At 40.7% G+C, this 25,240-nt stretch overlaps 1 protein-coding gene across 1 annotated transcript; it reads right to left on the reverse strand.

Moving 5' to 3' along the window:
* Positions 1-3,357: 3,357 nt before the first annotated feature.
* On the reverse strand, positions 3,358-24,126 carry ccnd2a (cyclin D2, a). The gene is made up of 5 exons (XM_053505639.1): positions 23,708-24,126; positions 22,072-22,287; positions 18,672-18,831; positions 12,894-13,042; positions 3,358-7,437 (listed from the first exon to the last, which is right to left on the reverse strand). Exons 1-5 carry the CDS (start codon positions 23,897-23,899, stop codon positions 7,261-7,263), a joined length of 894 nt encoding a protein of 297 aa, XP_053361614.1. The 5' UTR covers positions 23,900-24,126; the 3' UTR covers positions 3,358-7,260.
* Between the last annotated feature and the right edge of the window lie 1,114 nt (positions 24,127-25,240).

Consider the following 25,240-nt stretch of genomic DNA (forward strand, 5'->3'; position numbering starts at 1 on the left):
TACCAGGCGCTTATCACATTGTCATTGTGTTGGCGGGTCAGTATAAAAATTGTGACACATGCTTTTCATCACAGAAAGGAATTGGATCCAGTATTTATACTACATTCTCTGAAGATGACTCGGTCTTCTACAAGGTGGCATGGATGTACCATGGTCATAGCCCAAGTCTAAAGAGGGCGTTTCGAGAACTTCATCAATGTAGCAACACATCCCAGTGACGACTCGTTCAGCCGCGCCATTTCACCACACTTTACAATTTCTACAGGAACTGTATCTAGTTCCTTTTATTATTATGTAACTAAACATACATGGTTGTTAATGCTTCAAATAATAAAGAAAAACATAGATTGTGTTAAATAGGGAAAAGGTTTTTGGGTTGTTGTTTTTTTTTTTCTTTCGCCAAGACATTTCAAAATGAAACATTTTAGAGCTGTAATCACTAAACGGTTTTGTCTCAGCAATTCAGAAGTAATAAACATGTATAAGGAAATTCAAACTAAAAAGTACCTAACTGTACCTAAATATGATGATTTAGTGTTTAGCATCACCTCCTTGAACCTCCGGGGTCGCTGCTGGACACATTCCTTCACCCAGATCCTCTTTACGTTAACCCTCCATGCTCACTTGAATCTTTGGGTTTTTTTATTCCTCAGCTAACCTTAACACACGTCTCAATGCTATCCTCTTCACCTCCTCGCATCTTTCTTCAGAACAGCAACAGAAGCAGAATCTGTCTCACCAGCCTGCTTAAAATCACATGACATGCAATTAACAATTACCTGGATTCAGTTGTCAAGCCTGATGGCACTTTTCGACACTCCCAGGACAATCAGAGACCCAGTGTCATCGTAGCTTTCTCTGTTTCTGTCTTGATATCCAACAAAAGGAGAATGCAGATGTTTGTCCCCACCCTCAGTAAATCTACAAAGGTAGCGCTGAAGAATACTGAATTTCTTACCCAGAACTGTATCATACCGTATTACTAAAAACTTCATTTTAGGTTTTTAACTGAAACCTGCTTAGAACTTAGCAGCAATGGACCAGTTCTTATTAAGTGCACGTGATTTCCGGGTATAAGCAAGGGTGCTGGTACTGAATGTTGTTGTTGGTTTAAGAGCTGTGCGATTTAATCTGTTTCGTTGGTCAGTGTGTGATGCAGAATCCATTCAGATAAAATGATTTAGGTAAACTTGGAATTGTTATTGTGTTAAAACTGCAGAACAGATTTGCTGGAGTTTATGAGCAGTTTGCGCAATGTCGCCACCTCCTGGTCTGGATTGTGAAGATATGAAGAAGCGGTGTTTAACCAATCAAGACAAGTTAGACAGATATTATTAGATTATTTAAGAAGTTTGCACTACTTCCAAATCTGTTTCAGACAAATCAGATAATGAACTGTAAAGTGAGTGCAGGAAAGCGGAGTGCAAGGACAAAACATATACTTATTTATACGTATTTATTATGAAATCTTTGAAATAAATAAAGGTAGAAAAACAGTCATTCTTTACCAGGAATATCAATATTTCTTGACTTTTGTTCGCTGCTGTTGAGAATCTGACAAAATCCCCAAGATGGTCAGCCCCAGACTTCCAACATTCGAAGCTATCAGTGCTAAAACCCTGGAGGATCTACAAACGATGGATGGATGGATGGATGGATGGATGGATAGATAGATAGATAGATAGATAGATAGATAGATAGATAGATAGATAGATAGATAGAATGTTGAATACTCTTGTGGTTTATATGATTGGAAGAAGTTGTTGAACTTGGGAGAAAATGTCACCATACATTTTGTATTTGTCACTATACTAAAAATGATTTCAATTAGTTTAAGGTTAATTGAAGTGATGTGGAAAGAGTGCCACACTTGGAGCACCCACTCAATAGGAACCCTAACATCCACAGTGGGGAAATTTCTTTGTTACAGCAGCAAAGAAAAAAGTGTGGAAATAAAAAATAGGGACAGTACAGTATATAAATGTAAGAGAAAAAGAAAAAAAACATTACCATAGTGGCACTTTGAAACAAATTGCACAAAGGTAATATTGCACAGTTTAAAATGTTGTTATTGCACACTTGCTATTGCACACAAATTTAGAATACTGTATTCTAACTGTATTGTAATGTATGCTTTCATTGTAATTGATATTATTATATTTACGATATTGTAGCTATTGTAAATTTTAGACATTATATAACAGTATAAAACAGTTTGAACTAAGGAGACTGGTGCACAAAACTGGGAGAATAAAACTAATTGATAAAAACTCCATAAGATCCTATTTCCTTTGACTATTATTTCTAACAATCCACACTAGAAAAGATCTGATATATGAAGTGATCATTACAAAGCTACCCGCGGCTTCCATTCTGATTCATGCATATGTCCATTTTATCTGTCTGGTCTCTCTGTATAACTTGTGTTTGATGCCAACTGATCAAAGGGCACCACACATACACATTACACAAGGACCAATTAAGCAACGTAAATTCCTGAAGAGGCAGGAGGGAGGAAACACATTCTGACGGAGGTGGTGGAGAATTTTGCTTATGTGTTAAGTCTTTATTTTATAAGTAAATTAGTTTTTTTTCGATTTCTTAAAAATTTAAACTGCTATACAACTATAATTCTGATATACCCACGCAACATATTTCTACACTTTTATATTCTTACATTTATATACCTCAGAGTTTAATTTCTTTCTATTACAGTCTGTAAATTCTGCAGTTCTTCTATTTTATATGCAATTCTATTTTAATTAAATTTTTCATAAATTCTTTTGTAAATATTTAAAATCACAGCCTTTTTTGAATAAATTTAAATTATTTGTTACTAATTTACTTTTATTAAAAATTAAACTATCCAATTTTTAATAAAGTAAATACATAAATTTATATACAAAGATATCAATCTCGCTTTATCTCAGCCCTTAGACCCTTAGTTGAAGCATTGGTGAGATTTATTCCCCCCTCCGTCCACTATGGTTGGTTAAGGTCCAGGTGGGAGCCTTAAGCTGTTCATTTTAATTGAATTCAATATTTGTAACTTTTGTAAATATTTAAAATCCCAGCCTTTTTAAATTATTATTATTATTATTATTTTAATTTACTTTTATTACAAATTGAACTTTTTATTTAATTGTACTCTCTGGTGTCTTATTTTACCATAATGAAATGTTTTCTTTTAGGCTATTTTTTATTTTATTTTATTGAAACTAAAACCGTATACAGTATGATTGTATATGTGACAAAAAAATCTTTCAATTATTACACATATTAAATTATCTATATAAATTAATTTTCACAATTTTTTTTTTTTTTTAAAGAACAGTATTGGACAGATATGGCACTAGACTCGTTGAAGCAGATATTTATTGGAGATAGGTTGTGCAACAGACATTATTGAGGTACATGACAAGGTCATAGTGGAGGGAGGAGACAGAATCCATGTGAATCTTACAAATTAACATTCATATGATTAATCTGTAACACAGAGACAGTTACGTGGTGGTGGTGGTGGTGAGGGCTGTCCTATCGGCAGGGTGTTACAGTTCATACTACACCAGTTGATGAAAATACCTTCTACACACCTGAAAAATGTTTTATTAAGGCCAAGTCAAAGTGCAACTCAATAACACGAGAAAGTCCATCAATATACTGTATATGCCACTTTGTGTTAGGACATTTCCTGTGTGTTAAGATGTGTTTGGAGAGCGTTTCCAAAAAAAAAAAAAAAAGGTATACACAAATTTATATACACAGATATCAATCTCGCTTTATCTCAGCCCTTAGACCCTTAGTTGGTGAGATTTGTTTCCCCCCTCCGTCCACTATGGTTGGTTGAAGTCCAGGTGGGAGCCTTAAGCTGTTCATGCTTCAATTAATGAAGACTATTAAAAAGTCCCCCCTATCAGAATCTCCACCGTACGCGGTCTTTCAGCGGCTCCCGGAAAAACTGTGGTGAGTTATGAGGTACTGAGAGACTTGTTTTCTTTTGTCCAGTAAACCTGAGGTATAGACATACCATACTTACAGACTGTGAGAGGAAATGGTAACAGAGCTGGAAAACAAAGATTGAGAGAGAAAAAAAAAGAACAAAAGAAAGAAAGGAATCATGCTTTCAGAGTATACTGTACAAAGAGCATTTCCAGTCGAATACTCGTTACATTTCTTGATCTTCTATTTACCATCTACTTCTGCATTCTCAAAGTATTCTGTAAGCAGTAAAATAATTATAATACAATTGTTTATAAAATAGCAGCACACTCAAGTGACATCACAACTATGTTATTTTTGTGTATAAGATGGAACAAAAATCATAGCTTTTTAGCAGCGGAGAAAAAAAAACAAAAAAAAAAAACAAATACAAAACAAATAAACAAAAAAAACAACAACAATATCTCGATAAAAAATATTGACACTTGATTGATGTCTTCACAACCACGTCTACCTCCCTCTTCACTTTGGAAAAGTACAGTATCAAACCGTAAGAAGCAATATTTCGGTCCATATCCAAGCTCAAACCCACTCAAAACAAAAACAAAAAAAAAAAAAACAATAACAACAACCTAGAATTCATTTTCAGCGCACTGGGGTGAGTGATGAAACACAACAGAATTAATTGCTTGATAATCTGCTGTTTGAATAAATGAATGAAGGAGTGGGAGAAACCTGAACCACCGAACCCAATTGCCTTTAGGAAACATGCTATCCATTTAAAATAAAACATGAAAAAGAAAATAATTTAAAAAATGAAGTTCTCCTTTACCCACAGAAAAAGCATCGATTACGCTTATCGAAACAAAAAACTAAACCGCCCCTAACCGCGCACGCCCTCTGTTCAACGCAAGCTAAGCGACTTGTGCACAAGTGTTCGCGTCGTGCTGCTGACGCGCGCTGCCCGGATCGCAGCCGGAATCTCACATCGGCCGGTTCGTAAAAGATAGTGGACGCTGTTAGCTACTTGACTTCAGCGGTCTGATCGAGGCACAGCGGTACAGCGCGACACTCCCTAGAGTAAGGAATTAAGGCACCATATGAAAAAAAGGCATTTTTTTCTCCGATACAGCAGCTTCACCAGTTCACTTTGTATAAATTAAAGGAAAGCCCCGGAGAGGGCAAGTTACCGATGGGTTTATTTTACAACTGTATAAAAAAAAAAAACCAATTAACATTTCAATCAACAGCAAACAAAATTTCAAGTAAAGAAGAGAGAGGCCTTGGGGATGGGGTGTCGGGACGGGACATGCCTTTTCCTTAATTTGAGAATTTGGACACGTTAATATGGAATGTTGGAATTGTTTAAACATTGGTCTAACAATAACTTCTTTTTCTTTTTCGACAGGGTTAAACACGGCATGTAAGCAATGGCCAGAATGTTCTCTGTGACTTAAGGGAAGTACGTGCTCAAAGTGCTTAAGGAACTAAAGACAAATCGATTAAGCTTCCCTGTGTATTACGTTCCCCACCAATTAGCCGGCAGTGTCAATCAAACTGGTTTAGATACTGGTCTGTAATCCAAAAAAAAAATTTAAAAAATAGAACGACACACTTACTTAACAGTCAAAACAAGCAAAATAATATCAAAGAAATTAAATTATCACGTGATCTCCGGAACCACATCCGATCCTCTCCTTTGGCCTCCTCTCCTGTATGCCAATGGATGTCCATCTCAGCAGCAGCATACATCTCTCCTTAGACTCATACAGCTTAATTACCGCCGCGCTCCTCGTCGCGCACGAATCTCACGTCACACTTTCATGTGCACGCGTTTCATGTGTCTAGACTCCGCGCTCTCCTCGTGAAGTTCCGTTCTAGCACCTCTTTAACCAACGCTCAGATTAGCCCTCCGACTGGTAACGTCGCCAAGGCTGAACCGACGTGTGAAAAAGCAAAACCCAACCGTAAAAACGATACCTTCTCTATCACACCCTTCTTTCTTTTTTTTTTTTTCGTCTAGAACAAAAACCGTAAGAACGTCTTAAAGAAGGTAGTCTTCTGTCTCCCCCCCCCCTGTGTCTCGCCTCCTCGCGATCCCGTGCACTGAACCGGGATCAAGCTCTTTGTCCCAGGCCGGAAAATAAAAGCGCATGAATAGAAGGCTGTGATACAGGTAGCCCGTGACCCTTCAAAGCAAAAACAAAAGCACTGTAGACTTCTGAATTCTCTGTCCCCCTGTCTTGTCCTCTGACTGTGTGGTGTCTTGAACCACGCTAAGCGCACACACACACATCTGACTTCATGTCTCTCTCTTTCTGAAATCCACAAACGCACATGTAGATGTACGCACATTCAGAAAAACATATGCATACACACACACACACACAAGCAGCCTGACAAAAGCTTATTGACGTCTCTATGCTTTGAGAATCGAGAGACAATAAGTTGCTGATTGAATAATAATAATCATAATAATAATAATAATAGACTGATCTCAAGACACGGCCCTTGCCTGGGCGAACTATTATGACATTCGCATTATGAAATATTCAACTCGCTCATTTCGTTCGACGCGAGCAATTCTAAACCGTTCTCAACATCCGTGCCATAAATGCTTTTTTTTTTTTTTTGGCTAACTGATTTAACCAAATTTTACCCAGAGGACCTTTTTTGTCAAAACAGAAATCAATCACATTCTTGCTGTAAGGCTCTTTTTTTTTTTTTTTTCTTTTTCCAACCAAACTTGTTCCACCAAACATTCCTGGGCCTTCTCTCTCCATCCTCACCACACAGCCAAACGGGGACTCCACTAACCAGTTTCATGACACCCCTGTGTGTTATTCACGCTCGGGCCTTTCCGAATGTGAACCGAAACACAACAAAACAGGAAAAAAAAACAAAGCCCCATTTGTGTACCTTTACAAGCCAGTCTTATAAACTTAAGTTTTTTTTTTCTTTCGAACAACAACAACAAAAAAAAAAACTGAATATAACTGAATATTCATTTAAACAGAATATATTTTTTTTAAGTTTATACAATGAAAAATAGTTTGCAAAATACTATCGGCTTCCCTTCTATGAATCTGAGGCACCATAGAATTTTTTGCATCTGTATCAATCCATTTAAAAAATACCTATTTTGTATCTAAAATATCTTTGATTTCTTTTGAAATGTATTTTTTTTTCTTCCTTTGAAAATAGAATAAAAACCTACAAAGACTAGCAAGCACTTTTTGATGGGCTGTTTTTTTTTTTTGTCATTTTTGTTTTTTTGTAGTTTTTTTTTTTTCTTTCGATCCAAGCGCCGCTCCTGCGAGCTCACAAGTTGATGTCTCGTACATCGGTCGGGGTGCTGGACTGGTCCTGGTCGTCCAAGGCTTTGTTGCGTGGGTTGTTCTGGTCCTGCTGCTGCTGCTTGTGCTGCTGCCGGCGTCCCTCCCTTAGGCTGTTCATCAGAACGCGCTCGATCTGCTCCTGGCACGCCTTCAACAGGTCCTGCGATCGCAGCAACAGACAGATTATGGGTTAACAGACCAACACATTAAAAAAAAAAAAAAAAAAAGAAAGAAAGCATAAGGAGACTACAGAATAGGATGTGCTTGTTTTTATGTCCTGTTACAGCATGGAAAATTCACCATAATTTTGCACACAAAGCATTTTTGGTATACAAGCAAAGGTGGAAGGTAACCGAGTACATTTACTTAATTACTGTAATTTAGTACATATTTCACAAATCTATACTTTACTGTGGTTTTACTAGAAGATACTTTTTCACTTTTCTCAAAAGAATCTCAAATATATGTACTTTTACTTAACATTTCTGCATGGCGTTGCGTTTGCTATTGACAATGGCGAGTAGCATTGAAAGTGTGAATGTCGCCACCTGCTGACTATGATGTGTAATTGCAGGACTTGCTATTCATTCTAACGGCTGCTTTACAATCGGGGAGCAGAAAAAGAGAAAGAAAGAGAGAGAGAGAGAAAGGAGTTTTACTGTGAAAAAAGCTACTGTGAGCTAATACAAGCGCTCTGCATTTGATACTTGAATAAATCTGAAGGTGAATATGTGAACGCCGGCTAAGTTGCGCGTACGTCCGGAAGCCGTTTAAAACCTGGTCATGTCAGTGGAAACCTAAGCTAAGTAAGTTCCCTTTTTTTCTTTTTTTTTTTTTTGCATTTTGTGCAAGATTTAGTAAAGGTATAACACCATAGGTCCCAAAAATGTTAGCAAGGACGGTAGCAAGAAGAAAACAAAGCCGCTTTCAGGTTCATTTTTAAAGCAGCTGGTGATGAGAGGAATGATGAATTAAGGTTAAGTAAGGTTAAATGTCTATTTCTATAATTTTTTTATTCATTTACATGTCTTTTCAAAATGTTTTGTTTTTCTATGCAAAAATATGATTACAGTTTTATAAACTGATCATATTGGTAATATTTTAGATAGCAGCGGTTTTGAATCAGTGACGATGCTAGATGTTCTGCCGAACCAAAAAAGGTTATAAAGTGTACCGTTTAAAGTGATCTCTATAAGCATTAAGAACGTTACAAGCTATAAGCAGTACAAAATGAACCCCAACTACGCCGGTGCACCCAGACGGAGAGCCGTACACGTGCACCCACTCAACACACTGACATACCAACAGCACCGGTTGCCACAACAACAGTGAAAACAAAGGCATGTACGCAAAGCTATGTTAATTGCATCCATGTCCTTTGGAAAGACACTGCGTCTTTTCTTCTTTTCTTTCTTTAACGAGAGCCCGAGGGGGTCCCCATCGAGCCCACCTTGCAGCTTCAAAGAGCAAAGGCGCAGCTACACATTCACAAGGCCCGTAGAGAGGAAAAACGTTGCACACGACTCTGAAGATGCGCGAGATACGCTCACACATGCTACAAAAAAATTATACTTTTTTTTAAAAGGGAAAAATTCACACTTATATTGAAAAAAATTAAATAAAATCTACAAAATGTCTAGGAGCTCAATAAAACTGAATTACAACTAAACCCTAATGGCATTTTCCTAAAGATGAAAACCAGCACCCTCTACTGGCCACAAAAGAAACTGCACTGGCGTTCACAGCCCTGTTCTGCTTCTCTGTGGGTCTGAGGCACACCAGGCGTCTGTGGGAGTTCTTGTGTGAGAAGCCCCGCGGGCAGGGCCTGTGGAGAATGTCTTGGTTGTAAAGAGACTGCATTCTTTTGACACTGACTGTTAATTAAAAACTGATGGACTGAAAGGTGTAAGGTGTGTATGGACTGAAACAGTGTAAGCTACGACTCCCTGACAAGGTAAGCGCGTACTCGTAGATGTACACAGGATTTTACATGCAAAGCACATTTAACTAAGCATCATCATCATCATCATCCTGATTTAATAAGACAGATCAAAACGCAACTATATGCTATTGTAACCTTTTTTTCTTAGCGATACCAACATTAGCGATGGGAAAAAACTAGCTGTCAGAAGGTGAACGTGTCAGATTTATTTATTTATTTATTTATTTGAATTTTCTTTGGGAGAGGGGAGTTTTTGTGTGCATCACTCCGAAGGAAAACAACCTCCGTCTTCCTGATGAGGTCTCTCCGGCGTCCCGCTGTCACACACTGCTATTCGTCATAAGAAATAAATTCCACTGAGAAAATTAACTAAAGCATTAAACATGCAAAGGAGCTGCCTGCATCTAACCGCAAAAATGCCAGGCCCGAATTCTTGAAAGAAATTCCCCTCTGTGCCGCTGCTCTTTATAGAGACACGGGCGAACCTCGGCCAAGTCCCACAGGCTAAATTCAAGCAACGTATAATGATTTCAGTCTGACTACTGGTAGGGCTGCGTCTAAGTAGATGTAGCGTCCTCTAGAGAGCCCTGGTCTACAGCGTAGGCGCTGAGGTGGATCCTGGCGTTGGCAGTTTGGACGCCTGTGGAGGTTTTTAGGGGATCTGGGGCTTGTTTTAGATTTTTTTATTTTATTGTATTGTATCTCGGTTTATTCTTTAGAATAAAAGTATTTAGAATAAATCACAATCCAAATGTATTGCAAATGCAACACGAAAAGTCCTAACCAGATGAAACCTATTAAAGAATTTGTTTTTACTTTACTTAATATTTACACACGTTCTCTCTTCTCGCTTTATTCTTTTTTTGGAGTGTGGAATTCTTCCTCTGACACATTTTTAACAAGCCAGTTCCACATTAAAGGAGCTCCTGGGAGGCCAGCGTTTCAGCCCGAGCATGGCTCCCGCGTACTCAGGAAACGTTCTACCTTAATGGTGTCCAAGCACTAGTGAAACACTGGCATTAAAGTGCATCAGTGTGGCAGGGGATTATATAGAGAAATGAAGCGAGGTCTCACTCTCATAACGTTGTTCTTTTACTCCGCTATGGATAACATGAAGTACCGGGATAGCTTAAGAGAATGGTGCCTGTTTTTAGGGAATAACGAAAAGTTTGCTGGGTTCAAAACAGGGCCAGCGGAGGATTGGGAAATGAAGGGGATTAATATGTTGTCCCAGACATTTGGTGCAACAGGTCAAGGGTCCTAACACATGATTGTACGCAATGAAAATATCTTAAAAATGAGCAGTTATTCCCCCCCTCCCCCCCTCAAAAAAAAAAAAAAAAAAACTTTTACTCACATTAGCATCATTTACCATTATGATTTCAAGCAGATGTGTGTTTCACGACTTGCCAAACTTCAACTTGACTGACATTTCACCTACTTTTACAGTTGTGTATTTTGAAGGGCTGCGAGGAAAAAAACACTCTCAGTGCTACAGAGGAGAAATGCAAACGAACGTCCTGATATAAAAGTTCCCCACTGACCCCTTCTTGTCTATGCCAAGTTTCAGAACAGGCGAAGGAGCCGAGTGTGGGGGGCCATGCCCCTGACCCAAGCCGAACAGGAAACGCCACTAATTCATATCTGAATTGCGAACTCTAATTCAATTCCAGTGGAATCAACATTACCGGTCAGATGAAAAACTCCCAGTGAGTCTCTGGAGGAACACAACAAGCCCAAAAGCACCATTTACAGTATACATTAGCTGTAATAACAACATTTTACTGTAAACACCAAATGCCAGCTGGATTATTCAAAGCTTTAACTTCTTTCCGAGAGCCCATAAGTTCGCACGAGTCGCCAAAGCCAAAATTTTCATCCATCCTGGTTTGGCCTGCCGCAGTGGAGCCCACTGCTGTACACATCGTACCAGATGTGTTTCTGGTCGGCACACAGACACAAACACCACAGTTGCGACTAGACGAGGCTAGCTGGCCGTGTTACGTGTCTGGTGAAAGCCACAGGCGTTGGATACCGCAAGACGCCGGACATGTAGGGTCGTAGAGCTGTTCAGCATCCACAGCCTCGTGCTTATCCTCCTCACCAAACATCACTCTGCAGACCATTTAACAACATCAGGTCCTGAAGGAAATGTCGGGCAAAAACGCTAAAGTGAGGCCAAAAAGCGAAAAGCATTATTGCTCAGACGTTTAAATGGAGTGGAATCTGCTATCACATGTGGGAACTTGTCCCCCGTCAGGGGTCTTCATGCTGACTGAACGACCATAAAGGAAAAGGAAGACAGCAGACACCCTACAGGTTGTATCCGCGATGGTGATGCCTCCAAACACCAGCAGATCCTGACGCCTTTCTCCCCCACGCCGGCATGTTTTCCTAAGGCATGGCTTGTTGGCATCTGGGGATGTGAAGACTTGATGATGGTCTGGGCAGGTCGTTTCTGCTGGCTGAGACCTCACACTCTTCATACACTGCGAACGTTCAACTGCTCAGGAGGACTGTTTGTTTTTCCTCCGCTGTGGTGAGTGTCTTGACACACCGGCGCGGGAGCCATTTGCCAACCAGTGGTGAACTTTGTGGAGGAAGGCTGACCCCTTCAGGTCGCACTGGAAGTACACATCTGGGTGGTGATCAACTCTCTGCCCTTTTCTTTAGCTCACTACTTGAAACCCCATTTCCTACGCTACTCCTGTCTCCTGAAAAAACGGATATCATTTAGCTTTATTCTTTATAGGCCAATAGAAGTGTGAGGCTTGATTAGACATTTGCATAAAGCCACATAAGCCCCAGCACTGCACCCCGGCTCTCTGGAGTCTTTCCTCAGAGTCTCTCGGTTGGGGTCAATCCCATTTCACTTCCAGTAATTCAGTGCCTGAATGTCAGATTGAATTGAAGTTGGAGGCGAGCCCATTAAGGAGAAAAGCGGAATCTTCTCGTTCAGAGTCACGGTCAAAAACTTACCCCCCCACACACACACACATACTCCACAGTACCGCATTGATGTTTTTCAGAGATGGTGCCCGCAAACAAAAGAGGGACCTTCTCATCTTAGAGCTCTCGGTTTTAAATAACGCCTCTGTTACAGGCATTGCGATCACCCTTCCCAAACGCCTCGCTCCCTGCTTTGAAGCAGGCTACCACCCTGACAAAAGCCAGCCCACCCCTGTACCCCCTCCCTACCTGTTGTCTGAGTTTGGACCGTATCATGTCTCAGCGCATGGAACAACCTTAGAAACACAAAACAAACCTGATGCCCTTATTTCAATGTACGTTCAACTATACTTACAGAGCCTTACACACATATACACACAAACACACGTTGCACGTGACCTCTTAGGGGCGAATAAGGGAGTGCCAGAGGCAGAAAGGATTAGGGGACAGCCGTGAAAAACAGAAGAGAAAACCGTTTGATGCTTTGCCAATGGCTTAATTTTCACCCAACACAAATATGTCGCTCTGGGTGATCATGGATTAGATTTTTTTTTCTGCTTCTCACTAACATGTCCTTAAAGTCTTTTTAACTTCATGGTATAGATTTGCTACATATCCCATTAAATGAGGCAAATCGCCCGCCTTGCAAGCACAGCCTTGTAGATTTTGTTGTTTGATCACCGCTTTCTCCGAACACACGCTCAGTTAAAAGCTGTAATACTCACCACTTCTGTGTTTGTGATCTTAGCGAGCAGTTCTGTAAGGTTGTCCCCCCACAGTGCATGGTTCGTGTTGTTGAGCTGCAGTCCACAGATTGCTGCTCCCACGCTTCCTGTGGCAATCATGGATGGGGGATATATGGCGAAGTCGAATTCTGTGAAGGTGTTAAAAAAAAATATAAACAAACACGGGAGCGTTAGACCTTTATAATGGTACTTATTATGGTAAACTATAGTACGTTTATATTTACGCCATTTGGCAGACACCCTTATCCAGAGCTTAAGTTTTTAATCTCATTGCGGGCTCATCTCTGAGCGACTGAGGGTTAATAGCCATGGCCGAGGGTTCAACGGTCGCACCTCAGCATACGAATCCGTAAGCGAGTTCTTACGACGGAAATTCGTTTTTCAAAACGCATTTTTCCATAGGAAATAATGTAAATGCGGATAATCCGCTCCAGCCCACAAAAACTATTACCAATATTGAAGTAAAATATAATATAAATAAACATTAGACCTCACTTAACCCTAATTTATGATTCCTCTTGGCACCAGCTGCTTTAAAAACAAATTTGAAAGTGGCTCCTTGCTACCACTCTTGCTAACATTCTTGGGACCCATAGTGCGGTGTCTTTGTGTCTCTGGGGTATACATGCAACGTAGGTCAGAGTTCGGTTCAGTCGCTCGTATGCCGGGCCAATGTCTTGCAAAATTTCACTTCTTAAGGCAGAAATTCGTGAGTTCCTATACCGAGGGACCACTGTATAACTGCGAAGGTGGATAATGTTTCATTTGGACTTAAGCAACCTCTTCCCCCTGCGCTCTAGCTTTCCCATCCGCCAATCCAGGGTTTTTTTTTCAGCTTCTAAATAAGTAAATGGTTTACTTCCTTAAAGAGACATTTAAAAGAGCCCCAGAGCCCTTAGAAAGGACGAAATAAAGAGCTAACACTGCTCTGCAAATGCTCTCAGCTGTAGATCCTTCTGTAGATCCACATGTGGTTAAAGGCGTGCGCGACAGAGATCAATACCCTTGTTAGCTCCCTCGCGGCCATACACAAAGCAAATAAGTGAGCCCGTTGTGAGCGATAAGCGAGAGAGAACGAGAGAGGACGAAATGTAAAACGAGTCCCCGCTCTCCTTAATTGATTTATGTCAGTCCGTCTTTTCTACCACTCTCTTTTCTCTGGTCCTACTCTTTTATCCTCCGTTTTAATTAGTCAGCCCTCATGCTTTACCAGACTCCGTGGCACACATGCTTAACATTTGTTGCTACAACACAGCCAAGGAGTTTACTTGGGGTTTGTTTGTTTTGTAAGGCTTCTATCTTCAAGCGTATTAAACGAGTTAAGTTTGATACGCCAACGAAACGTTGACTCGCTGCCCACCGTGTTGTCACCTCATCCCGTCCCACTGAGAGACGCAAGTGGGAATTCGGCCCTCTCTTCAAAATGACAGCCGGCACAAAGGTTGGATGGTGAGAAGAAGAGGTGAGGTTGGGTGGGAGGGGAAGGGGTGACAGATTTGAGCCACTAGAATTGACTGGAGAAGTGTGTATGTGTGTGTGTGGAGGGGGGATGGATGGATTGGTGCATTCCTCTAAACGTCATTCTTTAGTCTGTTTCCAGACCCTCATGAAGTTTTGGCAGGAGAAAAGACCCTACCCCCCCTCTCTCCTGCTGCCATTCCTCTGATGCTGGGCCACCACTGGGCTCGTAGAGTGGACTCCAGCAGCCATCGCATTACTGTGTTACCGTATTCAAAGCAAACCCCAATATGGCCCTGATGGTGATTTTTTTTGTTTTTTTCTTCTTCTCGCAATTCTTTTTCGGAGAATTCAATGAGGTGAGGCCTTTGATGGCTGATGAACTATCCCTTTATTGCCTTTTTAACATTCAGAACCAGACACTGGTCTTGTGGATCTTGTGTATTGACTAATAAATGCGCTTGTCTTTCTGAGAGCAGAGAGTGATTTTCAGCTCCAGCCAAGAAGGAAATATGAATTACATTACATCACTTTCTTTGGGTCTTGTTCCTCCTTTCGCAAAAAAGGGACGAGAAGAAAAAAAAGAAAAGAAAAAAAAAAGACGACTATATACAGTATGCGTGGTTGCAAAATTATGTGAAAGGTGATGCGCAATTTTAGCAACAAAACAGGCTTGCTGAGGAACGAAGAGCACTCCTTGGTTCATCTGGAACGAGGACGGATAAAGAATGATCACAACCTTTTACACATGTATGGCTATGCATTTTGGAGAAAAAGAAATAAAAACACTGTACGTAGCAATGACGCTTGCTATGGCTGGCTCTTTGTAAGCTCTGACTGGCTCGCTCTGCCAGGCTCCTTCAATGAGCCATTTTCATGCCCTGCCCACACACACTGGATCCAGTATCATACCAGCACAGCCAACTCCTGGGTGGGTGCTCTGCACTGCATATGCATTTAAATTGTAAATTAATTAAACACCCAGGAAAGTTGAGAAACAGCCAGGGAGCGTCAATTTTTTTTTAAAGGGCAATAAATCATCTGCCAGGATTACATTCGACTGCATACCTTATTAGCCGTTCCGTTTACAGAAAGTCCTGTGAGCAGCCAGGCTGCCCTGATTGATAAAGGTCAAATGTAAACAGTTTTTTTTGGGGGGGATTTGGCATCACGGTTCCTTTACCCACCGCAGTGGAATGGAATAAGCCACTTATGTGTGTAGGTGAAGGAGGCAGTAACAGACAGTAAATTCTTGGACCCTTGTGGGTTTGTAAAATGTGGTAGGCGCTAAAGCTGCTACTGTATGTCCGTCTCTTAAGATTCACTGACGGACCTTTAACGTGAACGATTCTTCAACGTTTGCCCTTCAAAGCCCGGCTTTTTGAGACGCTACCGCCATCTGTATCAGTTAACGTGCATGCCTACTGCAAAGCCTGCCCCGACGTCCGCGGAAGAGTTTAAAACACCACCATCGATACGATTTGGACAGATCTCAAAACCGTCCTCCGGTTGTTTGCATCTTGGGCAACGTCTGCGCTTTTATCGGCAGCCAAGACACCGTAACTCAAACAAAATGAAAACAGGGTTCCTCCTCGACTGTCGAAATCCTGTAATAACTTGCTTCAGTCTTGCACCATTGCTGAGATGCTTGAGCAACAGTACACAGGCAAGGGAGGCAGCAGGGCCTCTTAAAACAGGAATGACAGAGTCGTCAGAATCACGTTTTAACCATGATGACCTTTCCCCATACATACAGCACACACACACACGAACAATCCAAGACAGTGCTACTTACTACACCAGCCACTATTTATTAAGTCCTAGGGGACATCTCAGATAAGACAAGACGAGTACACGGATTAGGCAAAGAAAAGAGAATCTGTAACCACAAAACCACCAGGTTACAGACTCTCCTCTACGGTTAAACCAATGCCAGCGAGGATGGAGCATTCGGAATTCTCTCGTCTTAGTACAACAGTTAGCATTAAAGCCGTTACTCAGGCAGGATACTGTGGTTTCTACGGGCATCAGAAATTCATTAAATATGTGAGAACTTGTATGACGCAGAGAAAAAAGGAAATTCTTAAGCGAAGACTCGGTTTGTAGCCCCTCCTGCTGTATGGATGCAGGGAATTATTCAGAGGAAGAAGACTCATCGGGAGACATGACTAACCGGTCAACGAGCATCTTCGTACTTTCATTCATTTTCCCAAACAGACTGACCGACTGTAGTTCAAATGACTAATCGGTGGAGAGTGAGATTCATGATGTCTTCTTTGCTCACGTCCTCAGGAGATCCGAACGGGGTAGAAATGTTAAGGAGTCATCCATATACCTTGTTCTTGTTCCCAACCATATCTCTCACTTACTTATTCTCTGTACCGCTTATCCTGGGGAGGCACGAGATGGGAAACAGCTTAGACAGGAAGCCAATCCATCGCAGGGCAACATCAATTAGCATGTTTTTAAACTATGGGAGGTCTAAACCGAGGACCCAGAGGGAAGCTATCAAGCACATGGAGAACAAGCAAACTCCATACACAAAGCCGGAGCGGGAATTGAACCCTTGACCCTGGAGGTGCGAGGTCACAGTGCTAACCGCTACGCCAACTCGAAATTGCTGTGTATTTCTGGCCCATACTAACCGAATGTCCCACAACTGGAAAATTTATACATATTCTAACATGAAACTGCGCAAACCTTTATGCGTCTGTTTTTCCAACTTTCCTCATCTTGTGGGATCTTGGTACCAAAGCACACACCTACAGCACCATCGAATAACTAGCGCATCGCCCAGACCGAGCTAATCGCCCGAGTCTGAGTGTCTGTGCTGTGACGCGCCGGCACTTAAATTAAAAGCACCCGAGGCTTCCTGCTTGGCATGTGCAATGACAGGTCGACGTTATTCTAGAATTAAAGTGTGATTCATAGAAATGGTTTGATTTTATTTTATTTTAATGATACTTAATATGAGGCTTGTTGAAATTTTCAACATGCTTGTTCTTGTTATTATAAATAGTAAGGTACGATTTATGTGTAGGTGTGTGTTTGTAATATAAATAGGCTGAATCTTCTTAAACGAAGATTAAGATCAAAAGCGTATTCGTGTGCTCCACATGTATTGGACAATTACAGATGTGCATAACTGGGAAATCGAATTAAAATCGACATTGACATCTTAAGTGTCTCTGGGGGGGGGGAAAACAGTGAGATGTTGATGGATGACGACGGCAATGTGTTTAATAGGGTTCAAGCCAGTTCCCATAGATATCATCGATGCCTCCTGTCAAAGTCGTTTCACAACATACCTACGATATCTATTGCACAATGCGCAAAACGGGATCCCACATCAAACGTGCCATGTTTAAAGAGCTGTCATGTCGCCCTGATGGGGTGGGGGGGGGGGGGCTTTTCTCCTGTCAAGAAGAGCAACACCAGGGAGGGACGTGGGAGCTCAGGAGAAATACGAGTACATCCCATTACCTCTTGTGGCAGCGCGAGCGGGAGAACCAGCCTCACAAAGACTCCTGAACATGGGAAAGCACTCATGCCCCGGAGCAGCTAGGAGGCGTGAGAAGCTGGGGATGAGATATGAAAACATGACATGCTTCGCTGTTTAGGATCCGCAGGGACAATGCTCTCCCACTAATGCTCTCTCTCACTCTCCGTCTCTTCTCTGTTTGATCTTTGCCAAGAACAGACACTCTCGGTCGTCGCTTCGTCCAGCGTACGGAAACGGCTTGAACCCGATCCTTCGGTCCTTTGAAATGCCATTCGCTTTAATAGGTTTTGCATGTGCATATTTCCACGTGAGGGTGTTTCGCAATGCCACGCCTGCCACAGTGGCATGAATTCGGGTATGCATCATCATAGCTACTGTTCCAATGAAATGCCACTTCAGGTTTCGGAGATTAGCGGATAAGCGTATTTTTCAACACTCATCAACGTGTCGGCGCAGGCGTTCAGCAACTTATCGCTCTTCCTTACAACATAAACAAATACAAAACATTTGCCAAATGCCACATCATTGCCCATTGGTTTTAAAGATCGATTTTACACTTATTTTACTTGTCACATCTGGAGAACCTTGAAATTAAAGCACAAACTACCTAAGGAATGAAATTGAAAGAAAAAAAATGCTATGATTTATGGGTGCACATACTCAAAAGACATAGAACATGTCGAAACAGAGAAAAAAATGCTGACCAATGGAGATCGACTTTAATAACTAGGAACGGTATGAACTGTTGAACTATGCAACCTGTCGGAGTCTAGCGAGCGGCGCTCCGAGGCCTTTACCTGTAGCGCACAGGGCGATGAAGGTCTGTGCGTGCTTGCGGATCAGGTCCAGCTTATCCTCAGGCAGGGGCAGCCTCTTCAAGATGTGTTCAATAAAATCATTAGGAGTCACAGCAGCCAGGTTCCACTTCAATTTCCCAAGAACCACCAGCTCCCATTCCTGAAAGGACACAAAGACGCAGCGGATAGGAACACTCGTCACTTAAGGAACACAAACGGGAGAGACAGGGATAGAAAGAGAGGGAGAGAGATGGTTTTAGAAACTGACGTACCGTTTTAAGTAAAAATTAGTTAAGCAGAACGCATGTCATAACAGTGTCATGCGGATTATCGGGCATCCAGTTAAAGTATCTCTGGTATTTAGAATTGAATTGATGAAATGTTCGTTGGCCCGAGGGACCATGGATATGTCAAAGTTGGATCATATTTCATTTTTTGCTATTTTCTTTTCCACACTGAGTGAATGTGAACAACCTTTAATATTATTCCCAGATAGGGCACAGGGGACAGAACCATCCTTTAAAAATTTGTCTAAAATTTGTCTATAAAAAAAAAAAAAACTCAGATAAATATGACATTAGTCATTCTATGGCTTCTTAAAAAAAAAAAAAAAAAAGTTTGAGTGTTTACATAAAGACAGAGAAGCATTGTGTTGTACTGTTGCTTGAGCTTTCTAGCAAAGAAAACAATCTCCTGGTTGATCCTCTTCATGTTTTCCCCAATCATGGCTTGCGATTAGAGCTACATTACTGACCTGGGCTAATCATAAATCTCTTCATCTCTATAAGAAAACACTAAGACACCAGCAACCTCGCAGTGTCTGTTCAGCATCAGGTACTACTGAAATCTGCCCTCCGTTTTCTTCCTAATTGTGGATGAGTGCAAATAATTAATAAAAAAAACTAACAAAAAAAAAAAGACTCGGATCCTTAGACCGAACTACTAAACTGAAATTTATTGCATTTATTGCTACACATAATTTTACTTCTTTTCACGGTTTTTATTAGACGGCGTACGTGTAAACTCCATTCCTGCCTTCAGGAAACAAGAACAAATTAAGTCAGAACTTCAGGGCGATAACTGTCAGAAAAGATCAATTTTGCATCAACAGACTTAAGCAAATGGCAAACAGGTGCTACCACTAATGCATCATGAAATAAGATCTTATTATCCCTCCCGAGACTGCCTCTCTGAGATAATGGCGACGGTGCCATTTCTTTCCTCGGCAATGAAACCTGAAAGTGAGTTTCTTGTCTAAAGTAGGAAGAGAGTAAATGACTAACCGAGTTGAAAACTACGTTTTCAGGAACAGCCTTCGTGACTGTGCGCTTATTCCGACGGAGATGGTTTTCTCCATCAGTGAACCACATGCACTTAGTCATGAGGAGGCTCACTGTGTTAGCCATTTAATCCCCTGACCTCAAAGCACCGATGACGTTTCTGTGCAGTTGACCAAAAAAAAAATAAAAAAAACTGCCCTCCCGACTACACCTCTGTAACAGAACTGTCGCTGGCTTGTGAACGAGCGATGCATGATTTCCTTTCCGCCTCTGCATACTTGGTTGACTTACCCACAAATATAAACAGATCAGATCTTTAATGGGTGACAACCAGCTAGAAAGTGTTTACAAAGTGAACACTATGGAAGGGTGCTCAATATGTCTTAACTGCTTGAGCAAAAGAAATATCAGCTGTCTATGCACTGATCCATTTTAGTGCATGATATCTACACGTCTGCAGCTGGTCATGCTGTGGTTTTGATGAGCTCAGGACTCCTGATATAAAAGGAAGAAACTGATGACATACAGCACAAGATGGGGAAGACCTAAACTGTGAGTGTGGGTGTCACTCTGAAGGGGAAGAGGGGAGAGAGAGAGAAAAAAATAAAAAACCTTAGGCTGCCTTGAAGCCTTTAATTCTCTGACCAAATCAGAATAAACAATAATATTGTAATAAAAATAAATTGAGAATGTTATTCATGTGGCATTGCAATGTAATATGCATGGTAAATGCACTTACCGACCTGTAAGATAAAATCGACATGCAACTTCAACAAAATATAATGTATAATGAATAATTATATGTGCAACTAAAACTTCTTATGCTACTGTACTGAGGCAAAACAGAGCACTGACTAGTTATGTTTGCAACACACTTTAGATACCCACTTCCTTTTTTTTGGGGGGGCTGCTACCACAAACAAGATTTAATTTACAGGACGTTTGTACAAATCAGCAGAGACAAAAACTTAAAGGTGATATTTGTAGAACTGATCCCCAGTCTCCTCCATCTTTGTAGTGCACTCCAGGAAAAAGGAAAAAAGAAAAAGAAGAAAGAAAAAGGGGAAAAAGGGGGGGCCTTATTTCTATAATTGTTTTGCTGACAGCAGCATAATTGTGTTATCCTTGAGAAGAATCAACACAGTTCTGTCGAATTTCCACCGCAAAGAAAGAAACTGATAAGTCTGTGGTGAGAACCGCGCGTGCACACACGCATCTTCAACATTTCGAGTTCCCATTCCCGGCCTGGACTTCTGATGACACAGCGAACACACTTGAAAGTCTTCCAGCAGAAACAGAAAGACGCTGTCTTGTTTGGATCTTAGATGCTTTTTTTTTTTTTTTTCCTTTTACCACACTGTGGGAGAATGGCACATCGCTCTGGAATGTTTCTGGAATTATGAAATTTGGATTTAGCCGGCTTGTGTTGCTCAAGTTGCCATAGTTGCTCTCGAATGCTTGGCTTCTCCTGAAAGGTTGTTGACTTGTACAGACATATATATATATATATATATATATATACATACAGCAGAAACTGGATTCGATGGGATTCTAGTGATAACTATTTACACAATGAAGTTAAATCCGTGAAGTGATGGTGATGAAGCAAAAGTGCAGAATCCATATGCATCTTGTCCGATCGAACAAATGTTATGGGCAATCTTCATCTCTCTTTTCCTCGCTCTCAACCGGAACAGTAAATAACACACACACACCAATTCTCATCTTGACATAGTGATCGTGTGGAGTCACATATTTGCCACTAGATGGAGATGGAGATCTGTGGGTGGCTGTGGTGCGACTGCATCTGCCCTTCCATTACCACAATCAAACTTTAGAGCATCTAAGCACTCACCAGCCAGACTCCAGACTCTGCAAAACTCCTTTCAAGTGCAAGTCTTTCTTGTGACAATCTCAGATTTAAATAAATATATCTGATATAATGACAAATTTCATTATTTTGTTTTGAATGATGAAAAGGATGCACAAAAACAGTACTTTATTTTATTTATATATATATATATATATATATATATATATATAATCATGAAAAAAAACACTGAAATGTTTTATGGTACAATACATTTTAATTAGCTACTAAGGCTTGTACTTGTGCTTACCAGGAGTTCTTGTGGTCGAATGGAGTTATCAGTGTAGATACAAAGCTTTTCTGCAGTTAAAGGACGCGTCTCTTTCAGTTTGGACGCCAGAAACATGCAGACCGCGCCGAGCAGCTGCAGGTTACACTTTCTGGTCGGCACAACCGCTAAAAATCTGTCCAAGTAGTTCATAGACAGTGGGAAAACTTCCTCCTCGCACTTTTGTTCCTCGCAGACCTGCAAAAAGGCAGGAGAGCGACGGGGGTATGAACACTCCAAACACGTGGTGCACAGATCATCTTGCTCAATTCAAAGACAATCTGATAACAAACTAAACAAGTGTTTGATCTAAAAGAAATAATAATAAACTAATAGATAAATTAAAAAAAATGCTTTTTATCTGTTCCTTCTTAGGTAGAAAGAATTCAAACATTAAAAACTGTAGAACTGTTTGTCTGCAACGTTGTGGCCTTGCAGGGTAAGAAAATGATCAAACATGTAGGTTTTTTTAAAGACGAGAAATGGTTTTCTAATATCTGTGTCAAACAGAACTGAATTCCTTCGGTCCATTCAGTAAGAAATGAATTCAAGTCACAATCAGCCGAGCCAAAAAAACAGCCATGCAGCACAGTAGGCTACAGAACAGCCTTCGCTTTTTTTAATTCGTCATATTTTCATAAAATATAAAAAAATATAAATAAATTGTCTACCGTGTAAATTTATACATAGAAATGATCGACAGTCTATTTTACATCATTCCCGACAATTGTCAAACATTTTCATAGATGTTTTTTGGGATAAAAACGCGATTTTGTAAGAGGAGTGTCAGACGGCGCCTGAGCAGAGTGTCGCCATCGCGGCGGAATATTCTTTTCAAAAATTTCTATAAATTATCCAGAACGCTTCATGTTAACATTCAATACATGAAAATAAAGCTCAACTCCTTGGCTAACGTTCCCGACAAAAACCAGTGTAATTTACCAAACATTTCGGTTATAACCGAACTTAATTCCTGTGCTACACGCATTCTGATCAGTGCTCGGGTTTTAGGGAGCAGCACTGGGCCCTCGCCCTTCCGCGAACACATATTTGGAAAGATTTTTAGAAAACATTCACGACATAATTCGCACGATTTTGTCTCCGAAACGTGCACTTTAAACATTCGTCTGTCTGTTTGGCAACATTTAATCGCGTTTTGCACCGTTTCGGGACATTTAAGACCAAAATGACAAGCAGACCGTATCTGGAAAAAACCAACATGGCGTTGTAGATTGTAAGCAACCAGGGGGAAAGCACTGAACTGCATACGTGTGCATGGAAATATTTATCGCAAAAATAAATAAATAAAAAGCATTATGAAGCAGGACACTCTTCTTTTCCCTCTTCTTCTGCATAAAGCAGGAGTTTTATTAAGGATGTATTAAAGAGGTTTTTTATCCTTCTTTTAAGCATGTCGTGCTCTCCAAAAATCTACGACACAACCGTGAACCCGGTCCAAAAAAACCCGACTCTTAAAATAAACGCCCTTGTCCTTTCGGAAACGTTCGACCAGCTTGTGTTGGGTTCCTTGCACCTACAGGTTCAACGTGAACCCGGTGATTTTTCAGGAAATACTCAGAAGTTCACACACATACTGTATGTATACACACACACAAACCTCCAGCATCCAGGTGGCCACCATCCTGCGCATGAAAGGCTGGATGTCCTTCTGTACGCATTTAAAATACGAGCATTGAGGCAGAAACCTCTCCTCGATGGTCAGAAGGCTCTGCAGCACCCTGTCATCGCCGAGAAGGTTGGGGTCGGGACGGGCTCGCACGGTGTCCGCTTCCAGACAATACAGCTCCATTGCTCTCTGTGCGCACTGTGCTTACCCTTAAAACACCAGAAAACTGGAGGCGCAAAAGGAGACTGCGTCGAATGGCATGTAAAGCGAGTGTCAGGGGCTATATCCTGTGCTTATGTCCAGCTTCTCTTGGAGAACTTTCAAGCTTTTTTTCCTCCCCTGGTGGCTGATCTGCTCTGCACTGCTGCTCTACTGCTCTGCTCCTGTCTGCTGCCAGGGTTGCCAGATTGTGACAGCCCAGAAGAAATTTAAAGCCCTCCCACAATTTAGTGACCCAGCCCCAACTGCTGTTCTGCCAAAAAGACTCTCTCAAACCATTAAAACATATTAATTTAAGATTATTCAAGGTAATTCTTTGCAACCTAAATATGTTTTACAAAAAAAGATATACTGTAAACGTTGCATCTTTAGTGCTCAAGACTGTCTGCTCACACACGCAGTGCTCAATAACCACTCCAATTAGGATGGAACTCCACAAAAATGACAGTGTTATTATTTTTTCAGAAGTGTTGACAAATATCTAGTTAATAAATACATTTTAAAAAATTAAAAATAAATGAAAGCAAGATGGACAGCAAAAGTTAAGAGCTAAATGCTATCTAGGAAGAAGTCTTTAAATAGAAGCCCATTGAAATGACTCGGTTGAAAAAAAAAAAAATTTTAATGTTTTTTTTTTTGCTCCTAAATCTGCATTGTTTCTTAACGTCTATTTAAAGCTGTCTTTCTTCTTCCTCTCTCTCTCTCTTTTAAATAAAGAATGCTGCTTATGGTCTTGTGGTAAGATAGCTTTCTAGGAAATGCATGCATGAGGCTTGTTACTTCAGATAAGTGTGATTGCCACTGCAGTCCGACGTTTTGGGTTTTCGCACTGACAAAATGTATGAAACTCCATGGAATGGCGATAAGCATGAACAAATATAGTAAATACAACACAACTCTAAACAGCATAAAGGCGTTACCAGACAATAGAATGAAACCAGCGGCACATTTACATTACTTAACATGGAAATAAGAAGACCCCACCCCACCCCCCAAAAGTGTTAACACCCATAGTTACTGTATTTAACACTGTGCTGCTAAATACACTCCTGCTGTGTTAGACTATTTTATTTTGTCTTATCTATCTATCTATCTATCTATCTATCTATCTATCTATCTATCTTATAAAATCTAATTAAACAATGCAGATCCTAATTACATTTTCTAAGTGTGCTTACTGAATTGACACAAGAGTTTAAAAAATCTTCCACTAACACATAACATAACTTTAAACACTTTTTTTTTTGGACAGGAAGAAAAGTGTTAGCACCAAACTCTGAGGGTTAGAGGTGCAACACGAATTTC

The sequence above is a fragment of the Clarias gariepinus genome, chromosome 10, assembly GCF_024256425.1.
Source record: "Clarias gariepinus isolate MV-2021 ecotype Netherlands chromosome 10, CGAR_prim_01v2, whole genome shotgun sequence".
Classification (NCBI taxonomy): domain Eukaryota; kingdom Metazoa; phylum Chordata; class Actinopteri; order Siluriformes; family Clariidae; genus Clarias; species Clarias gariepinus.